The 18,523-nt window shown below is 36.3% G+C and overlaps 1 protein-coding gene across 1 annotated transcript; it reads left to right on the top strand.

Annotated features, from left to right (window-relative positions):
* Positions 1 to 1,020: 1,020 nt before the first annotated feature.
* LOC110288437 (mas-related G-protein coupled receptor member B5) lies at positions 1,021 to 2,110 on the top strand. Its single transcript, XM_021154791.1, has one exon. The coding sequence runs from the start codon at positions 1,114 to 1,116 to the stop codon at positions 2,080 to 2,082; it is 969 nt and encodes a 322-aa protein (XP_021010450.1). The 5' UTR covers positions 1,021 to 1,113; the 3' UTR covers positions 2,083 to 2,110.
* The last annotated feature ends 16,413 nt before the right edge of the window (positions 2,111 to 18,523 follow it).

The raw sequence follows: 18,523 nt of genomic DNA, 5'->3' as shown, positions 1-18,523 counted from the left end.
TCCTATGTCTTCATAAAAAGCTAGCCAGAAGGATCCTGTGAAGCAAAGCTCTCATTACAAAATACTGTTCAGGATAAACAACTGCAAGCACAGGAGCTTCTCTCATTCTGAACTGTTGGCCAGTATAGGAATGAAAGAGTAATACCAGGGTAGTTTGTCTTTTCTCCAAATGTTTCTATGGTTTTATGGGAGAAAAATAGAAGCCTATCAAGGATGTTTGTATGGGGGTGTAGAGTGGACAGAAAGCTCTAAATGATGCTACCTGCCCAGCTACCCTGCTCTCTTTCCAAAGTATTTGTATCCATTTAAAGATCTCACAGCTCTTCTTGGGGATTGGAATACTATTCACAAATGGAGGTGCTCTCTCTTTTTTTCTGCAGCACAGCCCACATTTTCCTGCCAGAGACATGTTCATTTGCATGTAGGAACAAGCCATAACCAGAAAAACATTTACTTCAATTTTTCAGCTACTCTTGAATGTCTGGCTCATTTGTTACAGTTCTTATTTCTTCACTGAACCCCTGCAGAGAACAGAACACTGTTGGCCTAAACCTTAAAGAAATGTGCTTGATGTTCCTAAAGGATTCTCTGCTTTCTAGTTTTCAAAAATTTAAATGCCTTTCTAGCATAATGTTTTTAGCAAAATGTTCACCTACACATCTTCATAGCAAGTACAATTCCCTTTGTATCTCTCATTCACAATTCCATTTTGCCTGTTTAATAGATACCTTCCAGTGACTATGGGAAGATATGGCTTGTGCCAACAGCTTCCATTTTCCTACACCCGAGAAGAAATCTCAGCCCTAAAACAGAAATAACATTCCTTTCAAAATTTTGTCTCTCTCTAACAAAACCTAAAATGCTTAGCACTGGGACTATCAACTACCCCATATCATATGGATCTATAGATAGACTAAATAGTACAAACTTGATTTAAAAGGATATTGTAGCACTACTGGAAGGTTAGTAAATTATGTAATCTCTGTGTTCCTGCTTACCCCTGTTTATGGACCTGTGCCAGACATTCCTACATAGTCACATGGTCCTGACAGAGACTATCATTTGTTCATATCTCGATTTCTTTGCAGGAACACCAGTGGAAACTTCCTAAACATGGGTCCAACCACTCCAGCGTGGAATATTAACAACACAGTAGTGAATGGAAGTAGCAATACTGAACATTTCTCCTGTGTTAGCAAGTTCAATACCCTGAAGTTTCTTACTGTCATCATTGCCATGTTTGGCCTGGCAGGAAATGCCATAGTGCTATGGCTTCTAGCCTTCCACCTGCATAGGAATGCCTTCTCTGTCTATGTCTGCAACCTGGCTTGTGCTGATTTCTTGCAACTTTGCACTCAAATTTTAGGTTCCCTGAAATGTTTCCTTCAGTTAAATAGGAGACACACTTTTTTTCTCACCGTTGTATTTATGTTTGCTTACCTTGCAGGTTTGTGTATGATTGCAGCCATCAGTGTTGAGCGCTGTCTATCTGTTATGTGGCCCATCTGGTATCACTGCCAAAGACCAAGAAATACATCATCCATCATGTGTGTTCTGCTCTGGGCTTTCTGTCTACTGTTGAGTTTCCTATTAGGGGAAAGCTGTGGCCTTCTGTTTAGTGATCCTAAATATTATTTCTGTATTACTTGTGGCTTAATCACTACTGCACTTATAATATTATTAACTGTGGTTCCTTCTGTGTCCAGCCTGGCCCTGTTGGTCAAGATGATCTGTGGATCACACAGGATTCCTGTGACCAGGTTCTATGTGACCATTGCTCTCACATTGGTGGTCTTCATATTCTTGGGTCTTCCCTTTGGGATTTGCTCATATTTCTTGATAATGTTTAAGGAGTTTCAAAGCGTTTTCTCTTTCCATGTCCTTAAAGTGACAATATTCCTGTCCTGTGTTAACAGCTGTGCCAATCCCATCATTTACTTCCTTGTTGGCTCCATTAGGCACCACAGGTTTCATTGGCAGTCTCTGAAGCTACTTCTGCAGAGAGCCATGCAGGACACTCCTGAGGAAGATGGTGGAGAGAGGGTTCCCTCACAAAGGTCTGGGGAACTGGAAAGTGTTTAGTGCAGTAGTTGAGTGAGTCTTTGATCAGACATGGTTACTCTGAGAGTCAGTTTTGCCTTTGTCTATGTAAGTATTTTTCACAATCTTGTACAATTTGTAAAGAAATAGTCATTTTATAGAAATTGGGAGAAACAGGCTTGTTACACAGAAACTGAGTGCAGCACCATAAGGCTGCCTTATGTGGGTCTCACTACATTCTCTTGTGATATAAGCCTTGTAATCACTTGGGAACAAAACTATAGCTTTCTCAGCTTTGAGTAGGCCTTTCTTAGCCTTGAAAAGTCTGAGCAGTTCACCCAGCCATGAGCAGCCTAAGCAGACCTTGAACAGTTGCCATGACAGGTCTTTTCAACCTCAACAGAGACATCTGTCTTGGCTGCAGTTGAAGGTTTCCATGGGAACTTTAATGTTTTGACTGCCTGCACTGACCTTGCTGCTACACAATACTCCAGCTAAGTAAGGGGATGGGGTTCGTGGCTTTTTTCCTTTATAAATGTAAAGCTTATTATTAAACTTTGAGCCTTGATCAGAACCTTGTCTTGGCTTCATCCTTCTCTTTCCCCCTTACCTTATTTCCAGGCCCCCTTTTCAGGTAAACCCAGTTCACGTGTGGCTGCTAGACAGCTACAAGTTCCCCTGGAACAAGCAGACTTGAAACTTTGGGGGTGGGGGACTCAGGAACTACTGAGAAGTGCTGTCTTGTGCGGAACTCTATAAAAAATGGAATAAAAGTGAAAGTATCCAGTAAGCAAGGTAAGAAACATTCAGAATTAATGCTATCCCTAGCCATAAATTTTATCTTTTGGATCTTTTGGTGTAAAAATGTACATTCAGAGGGATACAGGCTAGGCTGAAGAGTTGTTTGTCAGAAATTTACTTCACCTAGGTGTGGCAGCATAGTGGGGCAGGGGAATTCTAAACAGGCATTTGTCCTGAAGCCAAGACCTGCTCCAGGTGAGAGGAGTAGGGTTGAAAGCAAAGTAAAATAAAATAAAATAAAATAAATAACAACAACAACAACAACAAAAACAAAAACAGATGTTAGAAAAATTTCTTAGTTCAAGTATATTTATGTTGTACTTAATTTCCAGAAGTAGGAATGGTATACATGAAAGGATTAATTAGACAAATTGAGGAGGAATTGGGGAATTTAGAAAAGCAGAGCACAGGGGAGCAACTATCAGAAGCTATCACTATGCCTCTTTTCCCATCTCTGGCAGAATTCTCAGAAGAAGGAGAGGAAGAATTAGACCTTGAACATGTGAGAAAAAGAGAGAGACAGAGAGATAGAGGAGAGTGTCCCCTATCCAGGACATTTTAGCAAAAGAGAAGGAAAATGGATATTCCTGAGCTATTTTAGAGCTCTCCTAGGGACAGGAGTAAATCAGAAGGCATACTGTTTCCTCTCTGGCTCCTACTGGAGATATGCTTAGTTCTGGTTAGGATATCTGGGTTCCTTTGAGACATCAAGTTCTCTTTCCTCTATTTCTACTCTCTGTCCTTGGTGCACCAATCTGTCCATGTCTGTCAATATATGTTTGTTTTTATTTTGTTGTTTGAGTGATTTTGTTCTGTATTTAATGTTGAAAAAATGGCTGAAATGTTGTCTACTGGCTGTCTAACCTTTGATTTAGTTTAATTTGTTTAAAAGGCAGTCTCAATTTTCACAGTAGAAACTGAGAAGTTACACTGCACTGTGGGAATCAAGCACAGGTGGAGAAGCCCTGCTAGGGGCTGATTATCTACACAAACCACTCTTAAAGGAGCCAACAGCTTTTTACTTATAACATTAGTAACAAAGTTAGCTTAAAATTGGTAACTCAAGGTTGGTATCATTCTAAACAACACCTGGCATGAGCCAACCCAGGAAAACAGGTCTTTAGAGACACTTCTAAATTGGGATAATATTTTATGTAATTATTATCCTAGAATGTATACTTATAAAGGATAGGATTTAAAACAATGTCTCTTTAATGAGGTAATAAAAGCTTCACTGTCATGCATTCATATATAAAAAACTGGCAGCCAAACTTTGTACATGAAAGTAATGCTCTTGGTATTGATTTTAAAGAGAATGGATTATTTAAAACTGGGCTTTGTTTTTCAAAATTATGGGCATGCGCTAATATTACAAAAAAAAAAACCTTAAAAATACAGTTAAACTGTCAATGTTACATTAGCTGCAGTTTACAATTTAATCACAAGCTCAAGATTTTAACTCATCCATATTTGTAATTAAGAAAAAAATAAAAAACAGAGCTCATATCTTTAGCTGCATATGTAGCAGACGATGGCCTAGTCGGCCATCACTGGGAAGAGAGGCCCCTTGGTATTGCAAACTTTATATGCCTCAGTACAGGGGAAGGCCAGGGCCAAGGAGCAGGAGTGGGTGGGTAGGGGGGGCAGGGCGGAGGGAGGGTATAGGGAACTTTTGCGATAGCATTTGAAATGTCTATAAAGAAAATATCTAATAAATAAATAAATAAATAAATAAATGAAAACAAAAACAAAAACAAAAAAAAAAAGAAAAGAAAAGAAAAGAAAAATCAATCAAGTGGAGACATTCCTAAAAGGTATTTTAAAATAGTAGTAGAATTGAAAGATTTTCTTTTCTTTTCTTTTCTTTTCCTTTGCATCCTCAGGATTGTGAAATATTTGCTTTCAGTGTTCCTTCTATTAATTCTAAAGAGCCAATGAAATGGTATCAATGGATAGCTCTTCCTCAAGGTATGGCTAACAGTCCTACATATTGTCCAAAATTTGTAGCACAAGCCATTCAGCATATAAGACAACAATGGACAATAACATGCATTATAATGACATTGTTGATATCTTATTAGCAGGAAAAGAGCCTCAGGACTTGTTTTATGTTACAGAGATTTACAACAGATATTAGCTGATAAGGGATTACAAATGGCTCCAGAAAAAGTGCAAACTCAAGATCCTTATAATTATTTAGGTTTTAGGCTTATAGATCAAGCTGTTTTCCCTCAGAAAATAATTATTTATAGGGAAAACTTAAAAACTTTAAATGATTTTCAAAACCTGTTAGGCCATATTAATCAGCTTCATCCTTATTTAAAGCTTACTACAGGAGAATTGAAACACTTATTTGTTATTCTTAGAGGGAGTGCTGACTCTACCTCTCCTCGAGTTTTAACTTCAGAAGGATTGTTGGCCTTACAACAATTAGAAAGAGCTACTGAAAAACAACTTGTTACTTACATAGATTATTCTTTGCCTTTACCTTTGTTGATTTATAATACAACTCATATACCTACAGGATTGTTATGGCAAAAATGCTCCTCTTATGTGCATACATTCAAGGATATCTCCTACATGTAATATATTGCTATATTATGAGGCAGTGGCTCATATGATGATGTTGGAAGAAAGCAGGCACTGATTTATTTTGGCAAAGAACCAGATATCATTATTCAGCCTTTTAATGTGGATCCAAATAATTGGTTAAAGCAGCATAGTGCAGATTGTTTGCTTGCTCAAATAGGATTTGAAGGCATTATATATATCATTATCCTCAAGATAGGTTAATAAAATTTCTAAATGCACATAAGGTTATATTTCCTAATATGACTTTTTTACAACCTCTACAGAATGCTCTTTTAATAAGTACTGATGGTCCCTCTAAAGGATGTGCAGGATATCTTATAAATAATCAGCAAGTAGTCATAGAGACTCCTGGGCTTTCTGCTCAGTTGTCAGAACTCACAACAGTACTAAATGTTTTTAATCTTTTTACTGATAGTTTATAAGTGGCTCAGTCAGTTCCTTTATTGGAAACTTGTGGTACATTTCATTTCAATATGCCAGCTGGATCTGTATTAACAATTGCAAAATATCATTCTTGCTGGAAAAAAATCCTTTTATATTGGGCATATAAGAGCTCATTCTGATTTTCCTGGACCTTTAGCTGCAGGCAATGATTGCATTGACAGAGCTTTAGTTTCAGATCCTATTATTTTGGCTAAATATGATTATAATAAATTTCATCTTTCTAGTCATACTTTAAGGTTCTGCCATAAGATCATTAAGGTGCAAGGTCAAATGATTGTAAAACAATGTCCTGACTGTCTTATATTGTCTCCAGTTCCTTATTTAGGGGTTAATCCATGACACCTTTTGTCCAATCATATCTGGCAAATGGATATAACTCATTCAGAACTTGGAAAATTGAAATATATACATGTGTATAATGGCATTTGTTCCGGATTCATTTTTGTTTCTCTATATACAGGAGGAGCTTATAGAAATGTAACTGATCATTGCTTACATGCTTTTGCTGCTATGAGATTGCCTAAAATCATCAAGACAGATAATGGCCTAGCTTATACTGGAAACAACTTTATACAATTTTGTAAGGAATTTGCTATTGAACATAAAACTGAAATTCCTTATAATCCAATGGGACAAAGAATTGTTGAATGTATGCATCACATTGTGAAAAATTAGCTTTTGAAAACAAAAAAGGGGGAATCATATGCCTATACACCACAAAAATTTTTTAAATTTGATGCCAAGGAACACTCTAAGTGTGGGGAAGAGGGCATGTTTGTGGGTTTTTTTTTTCCTGCAGGATGCTGAAGGTGTGTGCTAGCCATCAGAGTGGATAATGAGACATGCTGATGATAAGACAAGGAATGTTGCTGAATGTGAGTTTGTATAGTGTCCTGACAATTATAATAGGGAAGCTGTATTGGACCTACATCTCTGATCCACTTTTTTTTTTTTTTTTTTACATCCAACTGTATGGGAAGGCCTTAGTATGGGAGGTGCAGCTACAGGGGCTTTTGCCCTAGTTTTGCAAGGAAAAAAATATGAACTTCTTAGAACAGCAAGGGAGAGAGAGAGAGAGAGAGAGAGAGAGAGAGAGAGAGAGAGAGAGAGAATAGAAACTTCTATTTTGTATTTGTAAGAGTCTCTAACCTCATGTCTGAGGCAATTATTCAGAACAGGAGGGGACTTGATTTATTCCTTCAACAGGGAGGACTGTGTGCAACCCTCCATGAAAATGTTGTTTTTATATCGTTCATTCAGGAGTAGTAAAGAATTTTATGGCTAAAGTTCAAGAAGGACTGGCAAAAAGGAAAAAAAAAATGAAAGAGAACAGAATCAGGGATGGTTTAAATACTGGCTTTCCACTTCTCCATGACTTACAACTTGAATTTCTACATTGCTTGAACCATTAATTATAACTTTGTTGATTTTAATTTTTGTACCTTGTATTTTAAACAGGTTGATTGTTTTCATACAAGATTGCTTTCAGCAAGCTCAGCTATTCACAATGGTAATTGTTCATCATTATGGAGAGATGCATTAAGAGGTATGACCTCCATGGCTTTGGCCTGTATGGAAAAGAATATGCTACAGAAGGCCAGTTAGACAGAGACTTGTAAGAGTGTTCTTAAGTTCCTAGAAAGCTAAGACAGAGACAAATACCAAAAAGCTGTTTGTTCTCCAGGACAGGTAAAAAGGAGTAATATAGTAACACCAACCTAAAACAGACAAGGTCACCTGGCTAATCTATATCCTGGACAGGTGTAGCCTCCCACAGCCTTGAAGCAGGCTGATTCAGACTTTGCTGCCACTGAATATGAGGTCACCTGGGGTGTAGCCTTCCGATTTAGATGGCTATATTGTTATGTCAATTACCCTTGCTCTTCTCTGAGACTCTGCTACCTGCTGAGAGACCCTTGAGACTTTCCAGAGACACATCCTATCCTGCACATCGCCTACAGGCTGGCTCAAAGCACCAAGGATGGACTGGAGGAGGAGATGGGCCTTCCCCCCTTATAAGCACAGTCTCTTAGTAAACTCGCAGGCCTTGATCAGAGAAAAAAAAATGTCTTGGCTTCATCATTCTTTTCTCACAGTCTAAGTCTCTTTCAGACCCAGCCTTCCTTCCAGAAATACCCAGTTCATGTAGGGTGCAGGCTGGCTTACTACAAATTGGCACCCAAACAGGGAGCAGGGAACGGGGGGGGGGGGCAATGAGGGAATCGCTGTCTTATGTGTGGAGCTCCACAAGAAGGAAAGAATAAGAAGATTGTATGGGGCACAGTGAGCAACAGGTATTTATGCTAGCGCTAGTTTGAAACTTTACTTTTTAAAGTGTTGCTGGAGGTGCGGTAGGATACGGACTAAGTTGGAACAGTGTTGACCCGGTGTTGATTCCACTTAGGGTTTGACAGTGAAATATGTGTGGGACTAGAAACTACGAATCAGGCAGTTGTCTGCAGCTTTCAAGAGCTGTTTCAGGGGAGAGGAATAGGGTTTAAAATAATAAAATAAAATAAAATAAAATAAAATAAAATAAAGTAAAATAAGATAGAGGAAAATGGATTTTGAAATTCTCCCAGAGACAGAGAGAAATCAGGGGATGCCCTGTGTTATTCTCTCTGGCCCCTACAACAGAAGTTCTTTGCCCTTTTTGTGTTATCTAATGTCTAGTGCACCAATTTGTTTACATGTCAATTCATGTGTGTTTTAGTTCGTTGCCTGAATGACTGTGTTCTGTGTTCCATGTTGGAAAATAAAAATGGCTAAGACTTTATCTGCTGGTTCAGCAAAACTCAAGAGTGGCCCACACTTTAGCCAATAATCAAGCACAGCAGGAGAGCCACTGCTGAAAAACTGCTTTTAAAGAAAAGGAGTCTGTACCTTCTTAGTTTTAAGGCAAAAAAGCTGATAGATAGTTTTTTCCTAGAAAATTCTCTGCAATAATTATTATTTATGTTAGCAAATGACAAAGTGCTTTTTATCTTGAAATTATAGCTAGAAAAAATTAAAATTCTTTGATAGGTCTAAATTTATAAAAATTCCTGTAGCCACTTAATTTTCTTTTTGTTTTTTGTTTTTTGTTTTTTGTTTTTTGTTTTTTGTTTTTTGTTTTTTTACTGGTCTTAAAGGTGTAATATGCTCTGTGTGTCTTCATTATAGAATATTAGCTTATAAGTTATTGGGTATGATTAAAAGGGAGTAACATTGGTAGCAAGACAGCTTTAAATTGGTAACTCAGGAGGTTTGGAGTCTTTCAAACAAGTGGCATAAAGCAGGCCAAAAAAACTAGGCCTTTAAGGATACTTCTAGTGAGATAATATTTAATTTGCTTCTTATCATAAAAAGTAGACTTAGAGATAAGATTTAAAACAATGTCTCTTTAATGAAGAATTAAAATTTGCACTGTCATGCATTCATAGGTATAAATTGGCAGCTAAACTTTATAACATGATAGTAATGCTTCTAATATTGATTTTAAAGATGATAAATTGTTTTAAAATTGGGTTTTGCTTTCCCAAGGTTGTAGATATTATCCTGACATTGCAAAAGGAACTTAAAAATTATGATTAAAATTGTCAATGTTCCATTGACTGCAGCTTGCAGTTTGATTGCAAATTTAGGATTTTCGACTCACCCATATATTGTTAATTAAGATTATTACAAGAGTAATCATCTTATGAGAGCACTAATACAGCTCTCTGTGGCCATACAGCCATAGGAAGCTCATAGCAGCCTCTGTGGGACTTGTGGGACTTTCTTTTATTTTGCAAATGGTACCTAAGAAAGTTCTTTAAACTTGCCTCTCCCTGCCTTCAGGGGAATTTTCTTTTAGCAAAAAGAACACTGTTGCAGATCTATCCAGATGTTGTTCTAAATAAAGTTCAAATGCAACGTTTATAAAAGGTCAGACTGTAGAACTTATAAAGGCATTACAATTTGGCTTGCCTACTTCAAATCAAGTTATTATAGATTTAAAAGTTTGTTTTTTCCTTTGCATTCTGATAATTGTAAAGGGTTTGCTTCTAGTGAACTAGTAATCACTGGAAAATTTTGCCTCTAGGTATAGCTAATATAGCTTTATATTATGTAAGAAAAAATTTTATTGTCTCTGCTTCAATACAAGAAGCTAAGAGTTTGAATCTTTCAGTGTATATTGTTTCTTAAGTGGAAAGTATTTTATTAGCTAATGCTTTTCAAGAGAAGTTTATTTCAAATATTTGCTCTCACACAATGAGCTTTAAAGTTCTGGGGAGTAGCTGTTGCTCCATAAGGTTCAGAGGCAATATCCTTTTAATATTTAGGGTTTTAGTTGTACTAGACAATTGTGGTACAGAAAAATCTAAGGAAGAAAAATTGATTTGCTTCAAAACACATTTTTCAAAAGCTTCCAGGAGATGTTAATTGGCTAAGGCCTCACTTTAAGGTCTTAAAGTGACTTAAACCTTTGTTGGATGTTATCTTGAGACACAAATTAACTGGTAAACAATAAAAGGCTTTGCAGAAAATAAAGAAAGCTTTTATAATTCTTATCAATTATAATCAATGGTAATTAAATATTAGCTGCTTATTTTAGTTATGGTTATTAAATGTGCCCACAGCAATTCTTTGGCAAGTGAAAACATTAATATAAAATTATCTTTCTTTGCCTCAATGCAAAGTTTTAGCATCCTATTAAGGGTGTTGTGGTGCTAATAAAGAATTGTAAGATAAATTCGTATATTTTAGAAAAACTATAACAAAAACATTTGTCTTAAAAACCTGATAAAGTGTCTGTTCCTTGTTCCAAACAGCAATTAAATTGGTTATTTTGCAGAATATTGATATTTGGCCTATTGCATACAATCATTTTAAATAAAATTGATAATCATTATCCTATAGATAAGTTAAAAATTGTTTTAATGCATGCTTTTGTACCTTCTATAAATTCATGCATGCATCCCATTTACTGTGTTTAAAAACAGCCCTTCTATGGGAGAAAACTATATGTGAATTGGATCACATGCTTATTCTTTTGAGTTTCCTCCTGCTTCAGCACAGATAATTAAATAGTGTGCTGTAGATGGTGTTTTAAAATGTTGAACAATCAAGATTTAATTTGTATATTAATAGTCAATATTATATCTCAGAGCTTAAAATTGCTTAAAATTGGTCATTCCTCAGATACTATAAATTCTCAAATTTGAAATTGTTTATGCATATACAACCCGTAAGAAAAAATGCTGTTCTTTTAATAAGACTGGTTTTGGACATTTAAAAATTTATTCCAGATTGCCTGGACAAGACCTCTTAAGGCATTGCCATGCTAGATTTATATCTCAGGCAGATTACAGGCCTTACATAAGAATAATGGGACATATAATCTTGTTCTTTATATTAACAAAACAGTAATGGCTTAAGATAATATTTTGGTATTTTTAGAGAATGTGCATATCAAATTGTAAAAAATTGTTCTCAGTGTCCTCAGTTCCTAACTGTTTCCACATAATGGTGTTAACTCTTGAGGACTTATACTTAATCAATTGCTGCAAATGGATACACTTATTTCTGATTAATAAATAATTTATGCACATGCGACTATTAATATCTTTTCAAGGTATTTCCTTTTGCTTTTCTACATATGGGAGAGCCCTCTAGAAATGTAATTGATCATTGTCTACAAACCTTTAATGCTATGGGATTGCCTAAATTCATTAAGACAGATAATGTGTCATCCTATTCTGGCAACAATTTTACTTCATATTGTAAGGAATTTGGTATCAAACATAAAACTGTAATTCCTTATAACCCCATGGGACAAGGAATTGTTGAACATGCTCATTGCACTCTGAAAAATTGGCTTTTAAAGACCAAACAGTGGCATCTATACCCCCAAAGTCATCAAAAGCATATCTTGCTTCTGTCTTGTTCATTTTAATTTTTTTGCAAACTGATATTAAAGGTCGGTCTGCAGCAGATCGCCACTGGCATCCAGTTACTTTCAGTTCTTATGCCATGGTTAAATGGCAGGACCCATTAACTAATATGTGGAATGGTCCAGACCCAATTTTAATCTGAGGAAGAGGTCCTGTCTGTGTTTTTTCACAAAAAGTAGATGGAGCGTGCTGGCTGCCTGGCAGACTGGTTCATCAAGTGGACACAGATCCTGAATTTTCTAGTAAGTATGATTCTAACCTCCTTGTGGCTAAAAATAATTTTTAACTGAAGAAGTTAATTTGGAGCACAGACTCCCCTTTCAGAGAATCTCTGGTTTTTCTGCTAATTCTCAAAGCCAGCTCCCCCACACCAGGAGGTCAGAGTCTGATCTTGAGTGTTGCTAATTTGCAACTGAATAAAGTACCTAGATTTCCACAAAGAAGCTTTAATCCTGTTGTTTTTCAACTATCTCAACTTTGTTTTTCAAGCAGGTCAGTCTGTCCTTACAGCCTGATTTTAGCAAGCGTGCAACCTCACCTCCAGCAAAAGCAGGTGGCAGAAATTCATCAATATTAAGAAGCATTTTAAGTATATATTGTGGCTTTGGTCTGATTTGGGAATAAAGTGTGCTATGAGGGCTGGACAGTCAATGAAGGGCAATCAGATTTCAGAGCCATATCAATCTAAGACAGAGGTACATGCCAAGAGGCTGTGGTTTGTTAATAATACACCACAGAGCCATGTTTGTGTAAAATAAACACAAACAAGCTGTACATATGCTCCTTGATGGATAAGAATGGCTCGGAAAAATCTGAGATTTCTTAAACCATGCGTAGCTGCCAGCCACCATAACTCCCAGACAGGACAATGGAGCATAAATAAATTTTATGTCTCAGTCCAGCTATTTTTATTATATAATCAGGGGGGAAATTGTAGCCTGCCCCAGCCTTGAAGCAGACTGATTCAGATTTTGCTGCCACCGAATATGAGATTACCTGGGGTGTAGCCTTCCAACTTAGATGGCTATATTGTTATGGCAACTACCCTTGCTCTTCTCTGAGACTCTGCTACCTGCTGAGAGACCCTTGAGACTTTCCAGAGACACATCCTATCCTGCACATCGCCTACAGGCTGGCTCAAAGCACCAAGGATGGACTGGTTGGGGGGATGGGCCTTCCCCTTATAAGCACAGTCTCTTAGTAAACTCACAGGCCTTGATCAGAGAAAAAAAATGTCTTGGCTTCATCATTCTTTTCTCACAGTCTAAGTCTCTTTCAGACCCAGCCTGCCTTCCAGAAATACCCAGTTCATGTAGGCCAAAGGCCGGCTTACTACAGACAGGATTATGAAAACAAGTAAATCTTGTGCACCTATCCAACAACTGGTACTGCTCATCTTAAAAAACAAAAACAAAAACAAAAAACAAAAAAAAAACCAAAAAACAAAAAACAAAAACAAAAACAAAAAACAAAAAAAAACAAAAACAAAAAACAAAAACAAAAAACAAAAAAGGGGGAACTGTAGCCTTCTTAGCTTTCAGTAGGCCTTTCTCAGACTTGAAAAGGCTGAGCAGTTCATCCAGTCTTGAGCAGTCTAAGCAGACCTTGAACAGTTTCCATGACAGGTCTTTTCAATGTGAACAGAGACATCTGTCTTGGCTGCAGTTGAAGGTTGCCAGGGAACTTTGATGTTTTGGCTGCCTGCACTGACTTTGCTGCTACAACATACTCCATCTGAATAAGGGGATGGGGTTTGTGGGTTTTTCCTTTATAAATGCAAAGCTTATTATTAAATTTTGTGTCTTTATCAGAACCTTTGTCTTGGCTTCATCCTTCTCTTGCCTCCTTACCTTATTTCCAGCCCCCCTTTCAGGTAAACCCAGTTCCCGTGTGGCTACTGAACAGCACACAGAACAACTCCGTCTGAACAAATTCCTCCCTCAGAACAAGGATCAAGAGAGTACAAGAAAGGTCAGAATTTCTTCTGTAATCAATTTAATAACGATTAAATGAATATTATATTTTAAAGTAATTTCCCTAATTTTTACAAGTTATATTTAAATAAAAAATTAATGGAAATGTCCACGATTCCAGTTCCTTCAATATCCTTACCTTTTAGAATATGTGCATAATTTAAAATTGTTTCTTATGTAAATTACTTAGTAAACAAATATGCATCTCTAAGACTGCCTATTCTAAATCTCCATTCATCTACTGGAGTCTTCAAATTTAAGTGTCTGCCATTTTTTCCCACTGAAAGAATAAGGACAGGTTTTATACATCAACATCCAAGCACACTCAATGGTAGAGGTTGACTATCTCCTGTTTCTCTCTTTGCCTTGGTTAAAATTTCATGGCAATGTCTTTCCTCTTCTTCCCTTGCCTTTGTCCTGATTCTCTTTCTATGACTGTCTAATCCCTCCCCTCACCCAAAAAAAAATCTGTGAGTACCTTTGAACTGATTTTATCTTGAAGTTGACCCTCTGCCAAATGTACATTATTTTCAGGAGTGGGTAGCATTCGTAACCTGAAGTATTTATGTTTATACACATTTTATTTTAGAAATATTTTGTTTGAAATAGAATGACATCACTATCTCCTTTTGCTTTCCTCACTCTAGCCCTTCTAAGCTACCAATCTTTTAGCCCTTTTTGTGTCTCAACTTATAAATAAACAGATTCTTGAATTTTGATTATTAGTGTTACACACACACAAACACACATACACACACACACATACAAGCACACACACACAAACACACACACACAAACACACACACATACAAGCACACACACACACACATATATGTGTGTGTGTGTGTGTGTGCGCGCAACATATACCTGCTGAGTCTAATTTTTGTTGTTTTTGTATATTCAAAGTTGACCAATCTACATTTAACAACCATTAAAAGAGCTCAACCCTGGGAGAGGTTATATCTCCTTTTCCCAGAAGTCATTGGTTGCCAGTAGTTTTTTGTCTAGGGGAAAGACAGTGTAAAACTTTTCTCCTTTCACATTGGCATATCTATTGATATTACCATTGTCCTCGTCTTTTTTACCATTCCTAGGACAGACAATTTCACAGCAGACTTCCTGGTATTCTGGTTCTTACAGTCTTTATGCAACATCTTCCATCATGTCCCTTGAGTCATAGATACAGAAGCTATGATGAAAATATTCTTACTGAGCTGGGATACCCAAAATCTGTGAATCTCTGTGTTGTGTCCATTTGTAGTTTCATGGGAAGGTCTCCATTAGCTATAAAGAGAAGCTTCTTTAAAGAGCATTGGCAGCTACACTTAACTATGGAATAAGAAAAACATTTAGAATGTAGTAAGGAATTGTACTCTTCTAACAAAGTGACAGTAATAGATTATTTTCAAAGAATTTTATCCCCAGAAGGCTGCCTAGATTTCTAGTACTAGACATGATTTCCCTCTTGTCATCTGAGCTTTAAATCCAATAGAAAGCTGTTGGCTGCCACTGACATGTGAATCTGTTTATATCTTTATGGATATCATGCCATTCTGGTAATTGTCATGATTCATGGGTATTGAAGGTTGGTAGGATGTTTTTTGCTTTTTTTTTTTTTTGGAGTGTAGATTTTTATTTATTTTTTATTTTTCTTTTCTTTTTTTGGTATTTTTTTATTACATATTTTCCTCAATTACATTTCCAATGTTATCCAAAAAGTCCCCTATACCCTCCACACCACTTCCCTACCCACCCATTCGCTTCCTCCCCTTGGCAGCAAGTATAGTATTTTCTGGAACCACAGGAGTCAGGCTACAAGAAAGAGGTCAGATCAAGCCTGAATCACCTCAGTCTTTTGTCTTAAATGTTAGGTGTTTTCATCAATGGGATCCACCTTCAACCAAATATAATCTATATTATATTTGGTTATTTATAATCTATATTATAAAAATATATCCAAGATAATCTATATTGCTTTGGTAATCACAGGGAATGCTCTGGCTAATCATTCAAAGAGAGATTTCTCGTGCCTTGAACTGGTCCTTGTAAAGGTTAGTATCAGCCCCAATGGCTTAACTTTAAGACATGTGTATATGAACATATGTGTGTATGCATGTATAATATACATTATTCTATTTCCCATTTCACATTGTCTATATCATGCTATTACTTCCCTATCCCCCAACATATGGTATTTTATATTTTCCTGGTTTGTTACATGACACATATGTATATCTGAGGATTTAGAACTAGGAACTACATATAAAAGAGACCTTGTAGAATTTGTCTTTCTGGACAGGACTCCATTTGCAAAGAAATTGAGGCAAAAAATTAATAAGTAGGTCATCATAAAACTAAAACACTTCTTCACAGCTAAGAAACAATCAGCCAAGTAAAGAAGAAACAAACAGAATGGGAGATAACCTCTGCCAGTTATATATCTGACAAAGGATTAGTACTCAGAACATATAAAGAATTCCAAAAACAAAGAACAAAGAGCCAATTTACCTTTTGAAAAATGGGCCTGGGACATAAAGAGGGAGTTTTTCAGAGAATAAATAAAAATTGTTAATAAAATCTTGAAAAGTTATTTATCATCCTTAGCAATAGAAAAATTGCAAACTAAAACAATTTTGACATTTTATGTCACATTGGACAGCATGCCTGAAATCAACAAAACAACTGACAACAAATTCTGTCAAGGTGGCAGAGAAAGCTGATCCCCCCTTCACTTTTGGTAGGCAGCCACTCTGAAAAACCGGATGGAGAATCTTCAAAGGACTAAAACTATATCTGTCATATGACTCAGCTATACTACTCACTGGCATATGACCAAAAAACTGAACAGTCTATTCCATAGACACTTGCTCACCAGTGTTCATTGCTGCCTTTTTCACAATCGATGTGAAGTAAGCACAATCCAAATGCCTTCAACTGATGACAGGAAAAGGAATATGTGGTACATATACAATCAAATACCATTCAGCTGTAAGGAAAAATGAAATCAGGAGGTTTGCAGATAAACCTAGAAAATATCTTGACTGAGATAGCACTTCCTATAAAATAATGTTCTAATCTTAAATGCTGCTGTATTTGATAATTTAAAGTGTAATTTAGAAAAATGATATGTAAAGATTAAACAAATACATAGGTCAAAAAATTTGCTTGAATAAATATAACTACATAACTCCAAACCCAATCACGATGAAAAGTACTTCCTTGCTTCTGTGAATTCTCATTGTTACTCCAGTCATAACTCTGCCTTGGAAGCCTGTACTGTTCATAATTGTGCCTCAATGAGAAATTGAAAGTGCAAATTAAAAGAGAATATCATCTACCAGTTTTTCTACATTTAGTCAAACTACTTCTTTAGGGAAAAATCCTAAATATAATGTACTATTACTACATAAAGAGCTTGCGTTGTAATTATTTTTATCTCATCTTACATATACTTCACCTTTTGGACATTTTCCCAATTTCTCTTACCTCAAAGGTTTAGTTACCACTAACATATCATGTAGTCTCTCTCCACATATTAACACTTTAAAATATATGCCATATTTAAATGAATTTCATGTAGTCTGTCTATACATAATGGTGCTTTAAAATGAGGTCATGGAATATTTTCTCCCTACATTGTTCTTACTTCATTCAGTTCATTTAAATGGTAACTCCTTTTAAATACCATTTATACATATAAATATACATATATACGGAAGTAATATAATCATAAGTAGTAGCTGTTAATTGAGCTTTTCAAAAGGCCTATAGTACTATCCTTCTCCTTCCCCAAATTCCACCATCCAGCTAACCCTCTTAGTAAACTTGGATTTGAAACAATGTTGAAAATATAAGTATTTTGTGACTCTTGATGGACTACATAAGTTTACATTATAAAATGTGAATGATATTTTAGGAAAAGGGACAAAATGCTAAGATCTGAGTATCAAAAATCTTCCTAGGCTCATATTTTAAATGCTTATTGTGCAGCTAGTTATTCTATTTTGAGTATTATACAAATATTAGGACCTACGTCCACCCATATTGAAACCAAAGACAAGAACTCCTCTTTTAACACTTGAGGGATAACATGCTGTGTGATTATTACAAGGTCAAAATCTATTTATCCATTGTTGAAAACTTAGGTCTTCTATGTACTGAATGTTGTAACTAATGTTCTAATAAACAAATAACTCTGTCTTTTTATTTGAAATATGTGTCTTTTTTTTTTTGTAGTTTGGCCTATTTTTCTTTTGTACTATTATTTTGTATTGGTTATTTTATTTATTTACATTTCATATGTTAAACCCCTTCCCAGTTTCCCCTCCACAAACCCCCATTCTCTCCTCATGATTTTATGAGGGTGCTGCCCCACCCACCCACTCCCATGTCAGCACCTTACCATTTCCTTACTTGGGACATCCAGCGTCCACAGTACCAAGGGTTCCCCTCCCATTGATGCCAGATAAGATAATCCTCTACTACATATTCAGCTGGAGCTGTGGATGCCTCCATGTGTACCCCTTGTTTAGTGTTTTTGTCTCTGGGAGCTTTCGGGCATCTATTTGTGTGATTGTGTTCTTCCTGTGGGATTGCAAACCCCTTCACCTCCTTCAGTTCCTCCCCTAGTGCTTCCATTAGTGTCTCAACACTCAGTACAATGGTTGGCTCTATGCATCTGCCTATGTGTTGATTGAGCCTTGGCATTTAATTTTAGTCTAATATTTCCATAGTGAGCATATGGTATCAATATAAATT

The sequence above is a fragment of the Mus caroli genome, unplaced genomic scaffold, assembly GCF_900094665.2.
Source record: "Mus caroli unplaced genomic scaffold, CAROLI_EIJ_v1.1 scaffold_8196_1, whole genome shotgun sequence".
Taxonomy (NCBI): domain Eukaryota; kingdom Metazoa; phylum Chordata; class Mammalia; order Rodentia; family Muridae; genus Mus; species Mus caroli.
This window is presented reverse-complemented; position numbering and strand designations above follow the sequence as displayed.

Excerpts from the sequence above, each read along its gene's own strand:
- LOC110288437 (XM_021154791.1), top strand. The coding sequence starts at position 1,114 with ATGGGTCCAACCACTCCAGCGTGGAATATTAACAACACAGTAGTGAAT.